Below are 21,124 nucleotides of genomic sequence, written 5' to 3' on the forward strand. Positions count from 1 at the left end.
ATTCTTTTCTATTAAACAAAAACAGTTAATTCGACTAGATAAAAAATAATACTGATAGCTTACAGTTCATCCGTATTCTTACAGCATTGCTTGTTGCTGGAAGACCAGGTGTGGCTTCGGCAATGCAGCTAAGATACATTCCATCGTCGTATCTGGATAAAGAATCAATGTGTAATTCATTGAGCTTGTAATTGTTATCACTACGTTCAAGTGTGTCATCCAATAGGGTTACATTGTCTTTCCACCATTGAACATGAATAGATGCTCCACCTAGAAGTAAAAGAAACGTAAGGCATCTCTTTGTATAATTTCTTTTACTGAAAATATATACCAATTAATTTTTTTTTGTTCTGAATTCAAGTAACATGTTGAAAAAATATACAACAGATGTGCGCGAAATTTAAAATTCGAAGGAATGAGAAGCTAATTTACAGCAGCTTATTAAGAACAGTAACAGGATAAAATAGTGCGATAAGATTTTAAATAGATGTGTTGAATCAAACGGTTGATGGTAACTGGATAAATATATAAATAATTTCTGTTTTACGCGGATCAAAAACATGAAAAAACGGTTTTACAAATATAAAAGTAAACATCGAAATTTGTTAGGAAAAGTAAATTTACATATTTTTGGGAAAAAAAGAGAATAGACTTCACAAGTGATTCATTTTTGATGAAAGCTATGCTGTACAATTTTGAATACCCATAAATCCTCTCTAGGCCCCTAACACCGAATATATACATATATATGATAGTTTTTCGTAGGAATAATTTTATTTTTAAATAATTTTAGGGAAAAACCCTCAAATAAAAAGAGCATTTAAATTGCTTGCAAAACGAAACAAAATGCAGTAAATTTTAAACAATGGATTTCTGGTAAAGGGTATCAATTTATTTAATCAGTAATTTTTTAAATTATTATACGTTTAATCTTAAAAGAATAACAAACTCAAACCAAAATTACAGAAAGATTTATTGCTTTAATAGATTGTACCAGATGTAGAATTGTCTTTTTGCAATTTCCTACGCCTTAGAATAGTTTACAGAAAGAGTAGATATACTCAAAATCATCCTGCCTGCATAGATACACAATTTTGATCTTATAACGGCCATGTAAAATATACCTCTTTTATAACAGGACAATTCTCCCCTTGATCATATATCCGTTATATATTCAGATATTAAAAAAAAATAGAATAGCGAAATAAAAACAAAATTTAAACTTAACTACCCAGCTGTCAATTTGCCCTCATTCTTTTTATTGTCCTATTCAACGAAATAAAATGAACAGGTTCAAAATAATTTCGTCACAAAGAATCTTATCAAATAGTTTGTCATAAAAACAAATAAATATTCAATTGGGGATAAATACATCTATTTAGACAGCGAAAAACCAGGTCCAAAAGTCCATATATTTCGATCACATTTACAGCGATCGCCATCAGTAGAATGACTAAAATAATTTATTGAAACTAGCATATTTATAAACTAGCAATAAATAACTATCAAATAAATAACTTTGATAAGAAGATAGCAAATAAGTAACTTTTCGGGTCATTTACAAAATGAACTTTCGAATTATTCACTAGATTATTTTCAGAAAAAGATCTATGATGAAACTCATTCAAAGTCTTGATGTAAATTTCCTTCTTTAATCTTGCCCAAAAGTAAAACAAATTTCCAGTGAACGTGGCAAAGCCTTCCGTGTCTTCTAATTGAAAACGAAATGCAACACATAGAGGGCTTTGCTACCTTCATTGGAAATTTGTTTTACTTTTGGACAACATTAAAACATTAAAAACAAATGTATGCAATGCATTTATCGGTAAGACAATATTATTGTAGAGGTTGTGATGGCTTCAGTTATATAGCAGATCAAAAGTCTCACAGAATTTCCATCCGTACAAACAACAATACTCCTTTTCATCCCAAGCAAATTCTTCAGTAGTAATATTAACAAGGACTTCTTACCAAAATTGCTACTCATTGCCAATTTTTTAAGTATATTCAAATTTTAGTCCAAATTGAAATTGCAAATTTGAAGTTAGGACGGTACTAATCAATGTAAAATTATTGATTTATACATCGTAAAAACAATTAACCAGGGATTTAAGGGACCAGTACCTCAAATTATATCTTGGTTAGGCGTGGGCATGATTTGGAAAACAATGAGATATTTAAGAAATGTAACTTTTCAACTAAAAGTAAGGAGCAGATTTGAAACCTACTAGAACAGATTATTCTTTATATGAAGGGGGCTTGGAAAAAAATATTTTTAAAGCATTTACAAAACATTTGTTTAATGAGCAAGGTATTGAGAAGAAGACAGTCACCTTATATATAATGTAATTTTAATTTGTTTTAGGTTTTAAACTTGCATCTTAACTTTAGTTAAAAACCTTTTCTATTTGTTTAATTACATTTCATGAAACTGTAAAGTGTTATAAATACAATACTTTTGGTAATCAGAAAAAATGATCAATATTTATATATCAATGGTTTCTATTTGGATTTTGACGGGTAATCAAACAGTTTGTAGTAACTAACTGTAAGTAACAAGCAATCCGGCTCAATAGAAATCGAAACTCTAAAAAACTAAATTTTGATACAGAATAGATATATAAAGAGAATTGGCTATATCACGCTGATCCATAGATATAAGTTTCATTAAGTTTAGTCTTACCCATCAAAAGCTACGAGCCTGAGAAAATTCTAGTCATAGAATTTTAATTAAAATCACGCCATCAGATTCAGCGTATCAAAGAATCCTGCTATAGAGGTTTCAAGCTCATATCTACAAACTGTCTATTTGTATCTATCTGTATAATGTCTATTTGTAATATGTATTTCTGTTATACATTTTTTGGGTGTGGAGGGGAGAATGGATTTTCTGTTGGGAGAATTTTGCAAGGGGACAACTTTTCATGGAGAGGGAAGTTTCCAGGGGGTGAACTTTTCAGGGGAAATGTTACAATGTGTGAATTTGCCAGAATTCCGATGTGAAATTTCTTTATATGTCTTGTTTTCTCTTTTCCGATTCAATTTTACGCGTAGAGAAGTTAAATGTAGTTGTTCGGGGTAAATTTTCGGCTGAATGGAATTGCCTAGAATATATTTTTGTGGGGAGGGGGATTTTTCAGTAAAGGTAGAACCAGATATTCTGGCGTTATTAAAAAAGATCAGAAATTAAATTATAAAAAACAAATTTTTACAACTGAAAGTGAGGAGCAACATTATAAACTGAAATTACACCAAAGTTTAAATTTTGTCCCAATTGTTTAAAAATGACTCCTGAAACACAAGGATCATTTAATTAGAACAATAAGTAACTTTTTGAAAGTGTCACAAAACTGTAGCATGAAGAGTGAGGTGTCGAGGAGGGGGCAATCCCCTAAAAAAAGGGAAAGAATACGGCATTAGACTTTACAGTCCCTACCAGCGGTGCTCATCTCCGTTTCTTGGGCCTTCAGCCAGGAAGTGCAATGGGTGGTGGGGGGCCAACCATCCCGTGCTTTTGCACACCATTCCTGATTAACTTCCCCAGATTTCTCCAGGTACCCATTTAGAGCTGGGTGTACTCTGGTTGAGCTTACAGAGTCACGCCACTGACCCCCGTCCTAAACTAAATAATTGGGTACATAAGAATTCGTATTGTTTTAAGTTTTAGTGTTGCTCCCTACTTTTAGTTGAAAAAGTAAAAGAAAATAAAAAAATAAGCAATTACAACAAATATACAAAACAATAGCCTATTTACAAAAACTAAGATATAAAATCCTAGCATTTATTTCTGTTCAGCAATGCCAAAGTGTTGGACGGATATTTTTTAACAGTGTCGACAGTTTTGAACTTGGTTATAAAACACCAAAATATTTAATGCCTTTAGACTCAATGTTTATAAAAAGCAGCGCATTATCTAAGTAGGTTGTTTAAAATAAAACATTGAAACTAAGATAAAAAGCAAATATAATTTTTTAATTTAATAAAATTAATTTAGTTTTGAATACAAAAAACGAATATATTTGAAACCTTTATACTCTATAACTGTACAAAATTAAATCATTTTTCAAAGTGACAACTAGATAAGCACAATCACTCCTGGGGAAAAATAAATAAATGATAAAAAAAATACAAAAAACGTATTTGATCAGGGGTAAAATACAGAAATTACCAGCATTCAGTCCAAGAGGAACATTCCTTATTATAGTGGCTTCATATATCAGCTCATAGGTACTATTGCAGTGCAAGCAAAAGTTGACGGTATATTTTTTACTGAAACCCTTATTAAGTTGTTTTCCTTGTCTTTTCTATAATTACATTAACTTTCTTTTGTACTAATAACTGCACTAATTACTAATAATCAACTATATATTTAGGATCACCATAAAAAGCTGATTCTTTGATTTAATGTTATCAATAGTTAGGCTCTTCTACTTCGTTATTGACACTAATCTTTATTTTCTGACCATTCATTGCTATGAAGAATTTGACTTTTTTTGGTCACTCCGACCAAATCATATAGAAATTTTTTTTTTGGAAAACTGGAAAGGGGTCAATAAGTCACAAATTAGAACTTACATTTTTCCTTATTAAGGGTCAAAATCTATTGGCTGGCAGCTAACAATAGGGCATGCGCATTTTTTTAATACTTTTTCTCTATTCTGCTCTCTTTTCTTTGGCTTCCCTATAATTACATTATAGTAAAAAATTTTCGGGGGGTACACCCCCCCGCCCCTAGCTTAAGCCGAATCAAAGCTTGAAAATTACGCGCTTAAGACTTAAGCCGACTAAAATTGTTCCAAATAAAAGGGGGGCTACCCTTCCTCAACCCTTCACTCTATACGTTAAATTTGGACTCTTGTTCCCATTCTTTAAGAAGAGCTTTAAGTCAAGCACAAAGGCCGATGAATTTCACTAAGAAGTGCTTTTTAAGTACTATATAAATTTAGTATGCAGGATTGAGGAGGGACAGTCCCTCCATATAGGGAATAATTTCTGCTCGGATTAAGTTATAATGTCACTCTTTACTCTTAGTTGAAAAACAAACTTATATTTTCTATTTACTTTAAAGACATGAAAACAGAAAAAGAGGAAAAACTTTTGAGCAAGACAGTCAAACTTGGAAATTAACAGACCACTTTTGTGCAAATAGTAATAAATGTCTGAATATTTTGGCTTCATATTCTGAAGCCTTATAAAAATACTATACAAAGAGAAAATAACAGAGGAACTTTCATATGATAAACTAAACATTCATTATTTTAACCGATTATGATAGTCAAAAAGTAAGCAAGGAGTGACTCGGCCCAATAGCAATTGAAACTTAAAAAAATGAGAACAATTAGTACATTACAAAAATTAAAATTTTTATGCTAAATATACTAAATTTATTAAGTTAATTTTACCCATCAAGAGTTGCGAGCCTGACAAAATGCGTTGATTTTCAAAAAAAGGTAGAAATAATCCCAAAAATTCCAGTGATATTAATAAATACCACATCATCAGATTCAACGAATCAGAAAACTCTTTTGTAGAGGTTTTATGCACCTGTCTGCAAAAATGAAGAATTTTTTTTTAGAAGGAAGACTACGGATGTGTTTTTATTCTGTTGTTGTTTTTCCCAGGGATGATCGTATCGGATCAATGGTCCTAGATGATTGGGAGAGGGTTCACCATAAGGAAAATTATAAATTCTAGTGCCCTTTTTAAATGATCAAAAAAGTTTGAGAGCAACTTCCCCTTCCCATGCCCTTTTTATCCCCAAAGACAACTGATCAAAATTTTTAGATGGCCATTTCCCATGGAGGGGGATTTTCGGAGTAATTTGAAAAATAATCAGAAATAAAATAAAAATTTAAGCTTAGAGTAAGGTGAATTTTCCAAGGGAATTATACGGAGAAATTTTCAGGGATGAGGGAATGTTCCAGTGGAAGTTTGTCTAGGAGTGGAGTTTGACGCAGTATGAGTTTTGCATGGGAAAATTTCCTGTGGACCGGACTTTTCCGGTCCAGTCCTTACTTCTGAAAGTAAGGAGTAACGTCAAAACTTAAAACCAACAGAAATTAATCTCTATATGAGGGGAGATACCCCCTTCTCAGTCCGTCATTCGAAAGGGTAAATTTTTAACTTCTTTAAATAATCGTCTTATTCCAAATCAATCTTTTGTTTCAGCAGTCGTTCATAAGGAATTGGGGGAAAAAAAAGTCAAACTCTAACATACAGAGTGAGGGGTTGAGGAAAAGGCAGCGCCCTCATATAAAATTTCAGTTCATTTCAAGTTTAAGGTTGCTCCTTACCTTTAACTTCAGAAAACTCGTTCTTTTTGTTTAATCACAAACAGGTCAGGCACAAAGCAGGAAATCGGCTATATGGTTAAATTACGTAGAATAAGAACAGGTCATAAATCTTCTATTGCTATTATGTCTCAAAATAATCATCATTTTTCCTCTTCCTAATCTAATAGAAGTACGTTGACTTTGCAAGCAAGTTTAAGTATTGAAAGCTCTTCCGGTGGCTACGCTACCGGCCCATATTCCGTAAATAACTCTGATATTCAAGGAATTTTCTTTTTCTAATGTTTTAGCTGTTTCTGGGGAAAAAATTACTTTCGGAGCATGTATTTTTAGGCGTGAAAATTATGAAGTCTTTTTGGAAATCTTGGAGGATATTAATTTACATATTTATCGAACGACCAAAGTATAGCCGTTAAAAACTGCCTTTTAAAGTCATTCTCAAACTTCCTCTAGCATTTTTTTTTTTCAGACTTAAAAATTGCTACAGTAGACTGTCCTTATCCCTTCGCCGTCATTAACATTTCTTGATTTCCAGACTAAGTTATATTCATTGAAGTATTCTAGCTTTTTTAGAAAAGAAAAGAGATATGTTTCACTTAAAAATGACAGGAATCCAATTACCTAAGAAGGAAAACCGAAAATTGCTAGATTGTGCATTATTTTCCAACTTCAAAAGCTCATGTTCAACTGCCATGATTGAATATTTTTCGATGAAGGATAATTTGTGTGGGTAGGCTATATAGACAAAAAACTAGTATCTCCTTATGGTTGAAGACACCTCCGCTTTTCTAACAGCGATAGTGTACCAGAAAAAGTACTATACACAGTCATGTTTGAAGATTGTCGATGTACTAATTATTGGAAATAGAGAAAGAAAAACCGATATTTCAAGTAAAAGGAAAAAATTGCCCTAAGACTTTAATAAACAGAATTTATTTAGTATATGAGGAAGATGCTCACTCCTTAATTTACAGTACTGAAAGTATTTACGAGTGCACTTGTGCTTGCGCAGTCGTTATATTACTTTAGTGCTCAAAAATTGTCTGGCTAAATCTGCAAGATTTCTATCACAGCTTTATTAACTTCAGGTAGTTTACTTTGGCAAAATACTTTTGTCTTCTGAAAGCCAGAAGACCTGTGACGAAGCTGGTCGGGTTATTTTTTGATAAGGCCGTCAATTTTGAGAAAGACAATAAACTGGTCACAAATTGAGCTCAGAAATACTTGGGAAATTCCAAGAGATATTGTATTTTCATTAAAATGAATGTTACTAATAGAAACTTAGCCCTTTTTTAGAACAGCAGTCACATTACTGAATTACAGGCGACTTAAATTCTTTTTCAAATTTTAGAGCACAGAAAGATAGATTATCCTAAGCTTTAAAGGTATTCGAGAAATTGGGGAAGGATAAATGTGTAATTTTTAGAGCTTCATGTTTACTTCCGATTCAAGCGTTTTTGCTGATCAAGATTTTTCAATTTTGAACTTCTTTTATTTGCTAGAAAAAGTCTTAGTAAGTTTGAACGAAAATCAAAATGAGCATCAAAACAAGCATAATGTACTGGCGAAGAGATATACTAATCCCAAGCACGATTGGGTATTTGTGGGCTCTAAATATCTAGCTATTTTACTTTCTTTTGAGAGTGTCTGTAACACAGCGTCCTGGTAATCCCAATCAAACTTTCAAAATTGCGCCAAACCCTTTTTCGCCATATGGAACTTACACAGTAGACTCCTTCAGCTTATGAAAGTAAAAATAAAAGATTCCAAAAAATATATGTTTCCCGCCATATGCTAGTTTCCATTAGCACATTAAGTACAAAATATAAAGATGGCATAGCTAAATAATTGCATTTTTTGAACATACCCTTAGTCTCCATGCACCGAACATCCAGTAGCTTTCTAGTAATCAAGAAAAATATTCAAGAAAATGAATATTTAAGCCAAAAGTGATTGTTTTAGCACCATAGAATCCTTTTTCCTAATGCTTTCATAATCGGCTTACCATCAGCAGCACAGTAACGCTCCCTGAGTAGAGAGCATTATAGCTTCAATGTATTGTTGTATTTTTTCTGTTTTTTTTCATGAGGTCACTTCGTCTGGAAGGATTTATCATAGAAACCCGGGGGGTCTAATTCGATTAGAAACTGAAAGCTCTGGTGTCGTTTTTTAAGAGTCAGCAGTGACTATTAGGCAAATAGCCCCCCTCTCACATCGAAGGCATCCGATCAAAATTTTGATATAGTCATTTGTTTTAAGGGCCTACAACTATACCTCCAGTAATGCTGTGACTGTGGAAAGCCCCTGAATTCAAGGCAGTAAGTTATGCAAGTTGCCCAATGTTTGTATATAGGATATAGGTTTTGTTAGATGGAAATGGACTCGGGAATGTTCTTTTGTAGGTCGCCAAAAACATTAAGGGTATTAATATTAAATTTTCAGAGAATACGAGGGAGATGTTGAACCAAATCGAAACATAACATGTGCATTCTATATGGCAGAAGGGTGTATCAGCAATAACTCAGTTATAAAATGAAAAAAGAAATCACCAATGCAACAGCACAAACACATAAAAAATAAAAAAAGACAAAGGGAAAAAAGGAAGACTGTTTTCCTACATTAGTAATTAATATAGATCAGTACTTGAATGAGTTCGTAACCCTACTCATTCATACAATTACATAGGTCAAACAGCATAGCCATACACAATCAACCATAAAGAATAATCCATGGACAGGCAGTCGCGTCGTAAGTAAGTATAAGCCGTCATTTACCAAATATTAAAAACAGTGAAAAAAAGAAAAGACAAATAATTCAGAAGAAACAACCCAACACAAGGGCTCATCAGGAGAGTACACACTTGCCTATAGGGTTTTGGCACTTTAAATTCCCTACCCAGGCAAGTGGCGTGCCTACCATAAATTTCCTATGGTATACCCGTGCAAGATATCACCCCCAAAATAAATGCCTATGAAAAAACAAATGTAGAACAACCAAGTAACACCAAAACAAGCATATCATACCTTGATTCTGGCCCTCGTGTATTTATGTTATTAATTCACAATCTATATTAATACTAAACAATTATTTAAATATTTTCACTATATCAAATTATCTCTATTGATGTAAATGTGACCTAGATAAAATTTAGGGAAATGAATGCAAAATAAGACTTTTTGAAAATACAATATATGCAAAACCCTCCGGAAATCCACTGTAAAAAATTATGGACACCCCAAACTCAGTAACAAGGAAAATCAAAATCAACCAAAGATTTAGCTAAGCATTTCAAGATAATTCTTTCGGTATTTATTTAAAAGTTCGTTATAATGAAAACTAAATTTGTTTAAATTTCCAAGTTAATTTATTTGCAGAAAAACCTCTTAAAATCAATTTTTGGCTTAAAATTTTACATATATTTTTATTAAAAACTTTCTGAAGTTGTTGAGGGGACTGTTGGACTAAATCTAAAAACACTATATGAATGATTGAAACCATGACTTTTATATATACATCATCTGTTTATGTAATTTTACAAAAACAACTAAAGGCATTTAGCGGGAAATTTCAGGGCATGCTTAGCTAAATCTAAGAACACATAGTGTATTCAGGTTGTCGGTTGATCTGCAATATCTAAGGGAGGACTAAAGGTATTAAGTTGAAAATTCTGGGGAATTGAGAGAGGGGTGTGAAACCAAATCAAAAGACCATATGGTTACCTTGATTGTCAAAAGGGTGTCTTTTCAATATCTTAGTAGTAGCTAAGATTACTACGTTGGAACTTTCAGAATATGTTGCTGAGGATATTGATATAATCAAAAAACACTACATATTCAGGTTGTCAGAAGGGCATATCTACTATATCTCAGCTAAGACAGTATTTGCACACAGGTTGTCAAAAGGACATGCTAAAATGAATAAGAATTTATTATGTGCATCCAAGTGGTCAAAAGGACGTATCTGCAAAATCTCAGGAGCAGCAAAGGATGTTAATTTGAAGCTTTCGAGAAATGCTGGAGGGGGTAGCGAATTAAATCAAAAATCACCGTGTGCATCAAGGGTATCAAAAGCGTGTGTTTTCATATTCTGTTAAATGGCTAAATATATTTATTTAAAACTTCCAGGGAACGTTAAGGGGCATATTGAACTGAAAAAAAAAAATATGTCAATCAATTTGTGTTGGTAAAAGGGTGTAACTTCGATATCTAAGAACAGCAAAAGGTGTGAATTCGAAAATTTCAGGGTAGGTTTGGGAGAATGTTGTCCGAAGTCAAAAGACACTATGTGCATTAGCGTGATGGACATAGTGTCTTTGAGGGAATGTTGACATAATTCAAAAAATATAATGTGCATCCATGGCGTATCTGCAATATTTCAGGAACAACTGAAGACATTAAGTTGAAATCCAATGTCTATTAACGTCATATTGTCTATTAATATCGGTGTATGTTGAGGTAAAACAAAACATACTATGTACTTAAAGCTTGTCAAAAGGTCTCATCTACAACTTCTTAGGAATAGCCATAAATAACTACATCAAATTTTCAAGGAATATTACGAGGACATTGAACTAAATTATAAGACACCATTTGCTTCTAGGTTGTCAAAAACTCGTTCCCTTCAATATCTCGGGAATTTATAAAATCCTTTAGGTATTAAGTTGAAAATTTCACGGAATGGTAAGAGGGGTTTGAAACAGAATCAAAATACACTATGTATAGCAAGGTAATAGAAGAGTGCATTTGCAATATCTCAGGAACAGCTAAAGATATTAAGTTTCAATTTTCAGGGATGTCAAGGGGAATATGAACTAAATAAGGAAAATACTAAGTAATTGTCAAAATAAGAAATATGCAATAACAGAGGGGGAGCAAAGGGTATTCAAATGAATATTTCATGTAAAATTGTAGGGAATACTAAACTATATCATAATTCATAAGCTGTTCTTTGCATCCAGGTACTCAAAAGGAAGCAACTGCAATATCTCAGGAACAGCTATGGATATAAAGCTTATACTTTCAAGGAAAGGTCAGGTGGGTTCTGAACAAATCAAGAGACACTATATGCAATAAGGCTGTAGAAAAGGCGCGTATGTAATATCTTGGAAACTTGCTTTCGAGAAAGTAATCTGTATTTTATGCTAATGATTGGGACAGGGTGTCTCTAGATCTTTTCCAGAACGCGTGCAATGTTGTCTTCACGAAAATTTGTATACCATGTTATTTGTTGATGCGAAGTTCAAAAAAGAGTATGTGTGACTCTCGAGTTAGGCTGGACATTTATTGTAGTGAACTTACTCATACCCTAGCTATTACAGAAAAATCGGCAGTACCTATTAGGCGAGTAAAAATTGGAACTGAAGAGCCCGGCTGGCCAACTAATTACATAATTTGTGAAATTCTTTCTTTTCTGCTAAATTTTGGCTTCTAGTTTGGATTGAAGTGATTAAACCCCACGATTGGTGGCTGCAAAAACTGCATATTTATGCTACAATTTATACTACGCATATTTATTTCGCATATTTATACTACAAAGGGTTAATGTCCTCAAAGTCTTCTAAAGACCAGAACATCATTTGCACTTTACTGAAAACGAAATTTATTTTAAGTGCTTTCTCTTTTATGATGTTGACAAATAGAAATTTGTTGAGGATTTCACGAATAAATATCAATATATTGACATTACCAATCTACATTTATTAGTAATTCTCAGTGACTTTGGTTATTAAGGCGAGATTATTTCTTTTTTATGTTATAAGAAATAAAAAATACAGTTGGATTTTCTTATATTAAGGCACAAAAGACATCCGGCTCTTTAGAAGGCTTTTTAATTTAACTTGAGTAACTATTGGAATTTGTGATTTTCTTCCATTAGGCGATATTCCTTGAGGACTGTATAGCTCTTCTCAAAATTAAACGAAAAACAAAAAGTATTTTCTTGTTTCAAATGAAAATTAAGAGCAATGTTAAACCTTAAAAAAACAGATATTACACCTCCTCTCTCCTTGGCTGTCCCTCTCCAGTCTCTTTTCTGTACAGAAATAATTCTTATCCCAAATAAAGAGCCCACATCAACGTGGGCTCTTGTGGATATAGGTTTTAAGTGTTTGAAAAGAATTTTCAGCCCTAATAAAGAAAAAAAAAATTAATGAAAGTGAAAAGTGACGTTAAAACTCAAAACGAGCAGATATTACACCGTATATCAGCAGAGCTTCCCCTTCATCAATTCCCTGCTTCTTACACTAATTTTATAGCATTCTAAAACAATTCCAAATCAATGGCCCATGTGTTTAATTTGTCGCTCTTACAGTATTAGAACAAAATTCGAATTTAGCCAACAGACTGGGGGCTGAGGGGAAGCAGTCCTCGTCATATACCATATGAAATCGGTTGGGATTATGTTTTGATGCCACTCATTGTTTAGTTTGAAAAACAATTTTTAGTTACTATTCATTTTTAATAGAATACCCAAGAATACCCAAAATGCGAGAAGGACTACCGGCCACCAAGAATACCCAAAATGCGAGAATACCCAAAACTACCGGCCACCTTAAGTCCTGCTCTTTAGCTTCCGCAAAGAATTGCTTCGAGAAATAGAACTAATTTAGTGTGACTGCTTCAAAGATGAAATCACCGATTTCGGTGGTATAACTTTAATCTAAAGCACTCCCCTTTTCGAAGGTTTCCCTTTATTTTAAAAAATATGGCAAATTTTCTCAGAATCAAATTTTGTGCTGGGTAACTATTCAATTAATGAAGACCATATATTTGGAATCATCATATAAAGCTAATTCTTGTATGGCTGTGCTGTTGTTAAAACTCTTTTTTTTAGTATTTCCGTTACTTTTTGCACAAATGCCTTCTCAAACACATAGCTTTCTTTTGTTTCATTGAAATGCAAATAAGACTCAAAGTTTTAGAAGATTTGCAAAGTCACAACTATTTTTCATACAGTGAAGCCAAGAAATCTTTAACTACAAGTTTTATTAGAAGTTATAATCTATTTTGAAAATAAAGACTGAATCTGCAGGTTGTTTGCTATCAAAATATGAACAACATTGCATCTTGTAAAAAGAAACAAAATACAATAAATCCTCCAATCTCTCCAAAAAATGTTCTTAAGTGGGGAAAGAGACTGGAGACAGGAATTTGAAATCAGCTCTACAATCTCTAACTTGGGTTGTGGATCTATTCCTGAAAACTTTCTTTATGCAGCATTACAATTTTTTGAGCCCACAAAAAGTCAATGTTGTTAAAGGGACAGAGATTGGAGCCTGAAAAACACCCTCTTGGATCCTATTTTTGACACAAGATCAAAAAAGGACAGATTCATTAATGCAGCATAACAATTTTTTTTTTTTTTATTAAAAATGGTCATTCTTTTCGTGTCTTAAAATTTTAGAGCCACTAAAAATCTTTAAGGAAGCTATAAATTCACTCAAACCAAGACCCTGGGAAATACAATGAAATCAAACCTCATTAAGCTTTGAAAAAAAAATGATCAAAATGGTACAATCAAAGGAAAAACCCTCCAGATGTTTAAAATAAGTTGCTAGTAAGAAAAATCAAGTAAAACTAACGAGAATTAAACCAAGAAAAAACTCGAAAGAATGTATGAAAAAGAGAGAGAAGAAGAAAAAAGAAATAGATAACACCCATGCCTTAGATAACAAAAAGAGAAAAAACCATGGATATACAACACATACTGATATGATGGATAACAGCTAGCATAAAGAAAGCAAGTAAACAAGAAAGAAGTTTTGAAAGAGTGTAATCAATTCAGTAACATGAAACTAATAATAGTGCATAGATATCATGAAATTTATCAGCACAAATAGCGCGTTGCTATAAGGAAAATTTCAGTAGGAACATGTCTGTTTGGATAGGAAAAAATTGACACATACCTCCAGAAACTTCACAAATTAGCGTAAGACCTGAACCTTCATCATAAGGAGCAGTTTCTCCGTTGACAATTGACATTTCAGAGTCATATATCATGGGAACGCTAGGAGATTCTGTAAAAAAAAGGGTGTAAATTAGGTGTATAACGGATATTCTCTTCGTCTTATTTCTTCTGTTGAACATTTGCTAATTTTCCTGTTTTCGAATCTATCCTGATTGTGTTCATGGCTTTTATTTCACGTTTCATATTTTAAGGTTAAAAATACAGGCCAATTAAAGGTTCCCAACTAAAAAAAAAAAGTTACAGAGAGAGAGACAGATAGAATTCGATAAAGAGAGGGGAGGAAGAAAGAGAGAGAGAGAGAGAGAGAGAGAGAGAGAGAGAGAGAGAGAGAGAGAGAGAGAGAGAGAGAGAGAGAGAGAGAGTAAGTTAAACAGACATAGAGAAAGGAGACGGGTTCTTGGCAAAAAGCTTAAAATTATTGTTTTCCACTATGTGTAATGACTAAGTTCTGAATTTTCAACCCATTGTTTGGTTATTAATTAAAATTATATTTCCACAAAACAAGTTTTTATATAGGAATATAGACCTAGATTGAACCATATACGAGGAGAAAAAAGTCAAATAATTTTCTAACTGTAAAATTACTATCAATAAAATGAATAAAACCAAAAATGAACCGGACATACATCACTATATCACTAATTCAAACTCAAAGAAGCAGAAGCTATCTAAGAACAGGAGTACGGTTAACCTCCCTGTACTTTTTAGTTCGTTTTGCAGCAACAAAAACTTTCCCTGGAAGTTTCTTCATTATTCTCTTTCCCCATTCTTATAAATTCCAGCTCTGCCGTTTTGACAAAATGGAGGGACATAAAATGTTTTGATTTAGGTTAATAATCGCACATTAGTAGCTGTAGCGGTAGAAGTAATGGCATTAGCTGTAGTAACATTAGTAGCCCTACAAGTTTTAGCTTAATATCCTAAGGTCTTGGTGGGCTATAGCTGATACATTCTTCTGATAACCAGTAAGCACATAGTGTGTTTTGATTTATTACAACATCCCCTTTAAAATTTCCTGAAAGCTTCAACTTAATGCTTTAATCAATCCTGAGAAATTGCTGATTCATCCTTTTGGTTTAGTTCAACATCACCCTGAACAATTTCACCTTAATAAACTTAATATCGATAGTAGTAGCAGTAGTAGTTGCAGCACTATCAGTAGAAGCAACACCCCCTCAACATCTCCTTCAAAATACCCTGAAATTTTTAGCTCAATGCTCTAAGCATTTGGGTTACTTCAACCTCCCTTTCAACATGCCTTGAAAGTGTCAACTTCACAAAGCTGGTTTTAACTTAGTCCTTAACCCCCCTCCCACATTTCAGGAAAATTTTGCTTTAATATCCCTACCCTAGGTAGATGTAGTGCACTAGCAGTTATAGTGGCAACAGTAGTAGTACCAACAGCAACAGTAGCAGTAGTAGTAATAGTAGTTGTGGTAGTAGTAGTAGTAGTAGTAGTAGTAGTAGTAGTAGTAGTAGTAGTAGTTGTGGTAGTAGTAGTAGTAGTAGTAGTAGTAGTAGTAGTAGTAGTAGTAGCAGCAGCAGCAGTAGTAGTAGTAGTAGTAGTAGTAGTAGTAGCAGTAGCAGTAGTAATATTAGTAGTAGTAGTAATAGTAGTAGTAGTAGTAGCAGTAGTATTAGTAGTAGTAGTAGTAGTAGTAGTAGTAGTAGTAGTAGTAGTAGTAGTAGTAGTAGTAGTAGTAGTAGTAGTAGTAGTAGTAGTAGTAGTAGTAGTAGTAGAGTGCACATATTGTCTCTCTAATTTCTAATTGAATGAGCCCTGGTACTTATCGGTTATATTGTAAACACTTGGAAAGTGAAGTTCGATTAATACTAACGAAATCGAACAAACGATGAAAATATAATACTTTAGAAAGAAATTTGGGCTATATATTTGAATATTAGGGGGGGAAGCATAGCATATATTATACTAACCCACAAATGCCAACTAAATACTTACATAAGATATAGCTGCAATTTATTTTCCAACCAAGCCAAAGCTAATTGTGTGGTATAAAGAAGTTGCTTGATCAGTTTCTTTTGTCATGTTCGCATCATCTGCGATCAAAATTCTATAGCGTTTATTATATAACCAATAAGTACGGAGCCCCCTCCGATGTTTCTACGTCAACTCCTTTCCTATGAAATGTTTTGGTGAAAAAATAATGTACTAAAAGCTCACTTCGCTCTTTCTTTAAGCAACACAATTTCAGAGCCAATAATTCACAAACAACTAGGTATTTCTTTTCTGAATCCCACAATGAACAACAATAAACGCAGTTGAGGTCGCTCGCCTTCGAAAAGAATATTTTGACATACTGTTTATAGAAATCCATGCCATATTTCTAGTCCATCTATATCGAAGCCACGGACGTAAGTTAATCTGACAATAAGGTTCTAGCTTTTATTCTATTAATTTTTTTGATATGGTACCATAAATGAAAAACTTAATGAGTGTTTTGGTTTAATTATTACTAGAAACAAAATAGTGTCCACTATAAATTATATTATTTTTCCACCGCCTTAACACAAATTCTTAATTGGCAATTTTACCAACAATCGCGTTTCCATGACCTGACACAAAATTGTGGGTAAAATTGTTTGTAAATTTCTGAAAATCAAACCGTTGCTGGATGAAACTATTTAGTAATTTAAGCCCTTATATCCAACACCCACAATGCGACCAAGCAGATGACTAGTATCCACGCTACAAATATCGATCAAAATACGTGACTGCTATTCTGAATCACAGATGCATAATAAAAAAAAAGGTAAAGAATACGGCATTAGACTTTTACAGTCCCTCACGGCGGTTCTGATTTCCGTTTCTTGGCACTTCAGCCAGGAAGTGCAATGGGGGTTGGGGGCCAACCATCCCGTGCTTTCACACACCCTTCCTGTTTACCTTCCCCAGATTTCTCCAATTGCCCATTTAGAGCTGGGTCGACTCTGGCTAAGCTTACAGAGTCACGCCACTGACCCTCGTCCCAAACTAAACAATTGGGTACACTGGGATTCGAGCCCGCGTCCTCTCAGACGAAGGATCCTGAATCCAGCGCACCAATCCACTCTGCCAGATGCAATAGCAGATGCATAATAGCAGTTAAGCAATTATTTTGTTGCTTTATCAAAAATAACTTCAAGGGTAGGTAAGCCTAATAGTCCATGTCATTTCTGTTTCTTTTATCTGACCTAGGATTGCAAACTTACACAATTTTCGTGTGCAATGCATTTTCTTTACCTTATTGCACTCTTTTCCACCACGCCAGAATTGCACTCTTTTTGCCAATTATTAGCTCTTTCCACGCTTTTTGGCACTCTTTTATGAGATGATGATAGAAAAAGTATTAGCGAAATATAAAACTTTAAATTAAATTAATTGTGTGCAAAAGATGCAACAGTTCTAGCCGGTATGATCTCTGTTATTTCTGCCTGTGCCATCCCCCACTTGTCTTTCCAGTATTTCCAATAATCTAACAAGAGGTAGATCAAATCGAAGTCAAATTAACAAGAGAAAACTTGAAAATTCCAATTGAACAAAATAAAGTCAAAGGCTGTTTGGCACAACCATTCTTTAAAGATATGATAAAGAATGTTTTTCTTTTTATTATTATTTATGGAATTCTGTGTGGTTGTTCATAGGTTCCGACATTTCCTCAGTTTACATGGTAAGTGCATTAAAATGAAATGCTATGTCTCTTGTACCATTGAACACATTTGCAAGTTATTGGTATCATTTTGACAAAAGTTGCAAAACTAAACTAATACCTCTTTCCCAGAGCTCTTGCCTTCTTTTCATTTATTCATGTTCATTAATATACTCAAATTTAATGTACCCAAAGCAAAGCAATACAATCACTAAATAACTAGTTATCCACTTTCCGGGAATCTAGCCAGAAAACTACTCATTTCATATAAGAATTAGAAATAAATTTACAAAAAAGGAAAGAAGGAGAAAATCCAATAGAGGAAAAAGAATAATTATTTAATTAACACGTGCAAATTTCTAGCAGAGCATTGCCTTTGAGCAATAAAAAGAACAAGAATTATTATTTAACCCATGATTTTGAGGTTCATTTAAGTAGGGAACCCTCCTATCTCTAATTCAAACGCTTTTGAAAAATCTAAAGGTGGTATGTTTATCGATCGCGGGATAACTTATAATTACTTGTCAATGACGTATGAGTGGTCAAAACGGTGAGTGGGCCTGCACCTCTCTTTCAAAAGAGTGTAAGCTAGATTTTTTGGCTTGCACTGTTTTGGAGCGAAAATCCCTCTTGTTAGACGCCGGCGATTGACAACCCTAATAAATAAGATCTTAATTTCTTTAGAGCCATTGATGGTCCAATGGGTGTCGACGCTCAAGGCCTCTCTACTCAGCTCAAAGTGAAGCCGCGGCAGTTATTGTCCACGCAAGCGCAATTAGCACATTGCCGAGAATTTTCTGCTAATAGTTTTGTTTTGCTAACTAGATAAATTAAAACCTTATCAGATATTATTTTAGCTATTTGGCGATGGGAAAAATACTTATCTATACGGCGGCATAATTGCTAAAATTCAGTACATCAAGGATTTAATTTATGATATTTACTATCAATCTTTTCTTTACAAAATTAAAGTAACTCTACGATCTGACAATTTATGTCGTATATTTATTCTATTATCTCATAGAACAAGATTATCTAATCTTAATGTTTCTTTGTTCTGAAATGGAATTTTGTTTATTCGGGCTTCACAAGAATTAGATGTGCTTTGAAGGCTACAAAAACTGATTGTCAAAAATTCCTAACAATTGAAAATGTTAGCCCTTCTAGAAGGTTCAGAGATCAGCTGATAGTTTTCTAATACCTTTCCAATAGAGAAGAGAGTATGACTCGTGAAACAATAATTTTGGTGAGTTTTCTAAAAATAAAATTAGGAATTACTCCGTATTTTGCAATGCTCCATAATTTATCATAATTTTATTATAAATTCACAGTAGAATTTTTCCTTCTTTTTTTTTTGGTCTTCATCGCTTATAATTGGTCAGATCTTTCTTCTAGTAGCCCCGAGCGCCTCGAATTTAATCTAAATCAATAAAATGAACACATAAAATAAACATTACTAATGTAAGTGCCTTTAAATAACTTGTTTCGAGTGAAAACCTTACAACTCCTAAGATCAACCTTTCTTCAAATGATACTAACATCTTAACATTTCAAAACCAATTTATCACTTTTCGAGCAGGTTATCTTCGCTTTATGTTGAAAAAACAGAGAAGATGTCAAATGCAGGGGTGAATTAGCATGCTAAGAGCTGTTTTCGTCCTATAAGCATCCGAGACATCCAAAAAGATGCTTCAGGTTCTGACACGAGGAGATTTAACAAATGTGAAAGAGGTTAATTCTGTTTGAAATGGAGATTCCATGTCCTTTTCCTCATATGGTTTCTTTCTCTTTTTTTTACAGACAAAGAAAATAATATATTTTAGCAGTGAAAACCATAAAACTCAGAAAGAAAAGAGTCAGAAAGTAAAAGTTTCAAAACTGACAGCAGCCATTTCTTGCATCTTTTTGTTTTTCAAAACTCAAGCTGATAAGCTTCTTTTGTACTTATTACTGTATTTAACTTAGACTATATCTTATCATAGGCAGCGCAATAACACTGCCTAAGTAAATAAAACGATGTTGGCACAATGTAAATTTTTTTGGTATTCGACCAGGGCAGTTCATATCGAAGAAGTTGTCGTAGAAACTTAAAAAATGGCTCATTCGGTTGGGAATTCAAAGGGCTAATGCCATTTTTAATAGTTGAAAGTTTCAAAATAGTTGAAAGTTTTTAATAGTTGAAAATGAAACAAACCCCCTTCCAATGCCCGCCATTTCCCAAAACACATCCAATCAAAATTTCGAGATAGCCATTTTGTTCAACGTAGTTGAGAGGTTCGGAAATTATGTCTTAGAGGATAACAACCCACCAGAGCCCTCAAAGCAAAAGTTATAAGTTATGTCATGGGGGCATATAAGGTTTTTATACAAAGCGTTTTCATAGAAACTTGTAAAAGGGCTCATTTGATTGGAAATTGAGAGGGCTAGAGCCCTTTTTAATAGTCGAAAGTGATCAGAGGGCGAATGGCCCCCAATGTCCATAATTTCCCCAAACACTTCCAATTAAAACTGTTATATAGCCATTTTGTTGAACGTAGCTGAAAGTTTCGGAAATTATGTCATTGAAGATGACAACCCCCCCCCCAGCAGCCCTTATGGCAAGGGTTTTAAGTTATGCCCTTTGGGGCATATAAGGTTTTTACAGAAAGCCTTGTCATAGAAAAAACAAGAAATTGCTCGTTCGATTGGGATCGCAAGCACTAGAGCCCTTTTATTAGTCGGGTGTGATCGGAGGGAAAATGCCCCCATGCCCATCATTTTCAAAACACTTTCAATCAAGATTTTGAGACAGCCATTTTGTTCAACGTTGTTGAAAGCTCCTATAATATGTCTTTGAGGACGACCAATCCCCCCAGCCCTCAGCGTAAAGGTTGTAAATTATGCCCTGGGGGCACAAAAGTCTTTTCTTATAAGAATTGGTCATATAAACTTTGGAGGGGGCTCATTGGATTGCTAATCAGAAGCTCTAGTGCTTTTAATAAGATTCAAAGGGATCGGAGGGCAGCAAAACCCCCTCCCAAAACACAAACCCAGACGTAGTATTGTCCTGAAATGCATATAGTAGACATTTTGAAATAGCCTTTTTGTTCAAATAGTCTAAATATCAAATAAAATTGTTTTTGGGGTTGAAAAAAGCCTGGGGCAGTGGCTGTAATATATTCCCCAGTAGTGACGGCCCAACTACTCCGAAGACGCCCATAGTCGCTACTCTGTTCTTCCTCG

At 33.7% G+C, this 21,124-nt stretch overlaps 1 protein-coding gene across 1 annotated transcript in view; it reads right to left on the minus strand.

Annotated features, from left to right (window-relative positions):
- The window catches only part of LOC136029195 (neural cell adhesion molecule 2-like), a gene marked incomplete in the record, with an annotated part of 281,406 nt that overhangs the window by 194,458 nt on the left and 65,824 nt on the right, over nt 1-21,124 (minus strand). The window contains 2 exon segments of the mRNA XM_065707337.1: nt 64-270; nt 14,194-14,304. Coding sequence (XP_065563409.1) covers nt 64-270; nt 14,194-14,304 — 318 coding nt within the window.

Source organism: Artemia franciscana, chromosome 7, assembly GCF_032884065.1.
Source record: "Artemia franciscana chromosome 7, ASM3288406v1, whole genome shotgun sequence".
Classification (NCBI taxonomy): Eukaryota; Metazoa; Arthropoda; class Branchiopoda; order Anostraca; family Artemiidae; genus Artemia; species Artemia franciscana.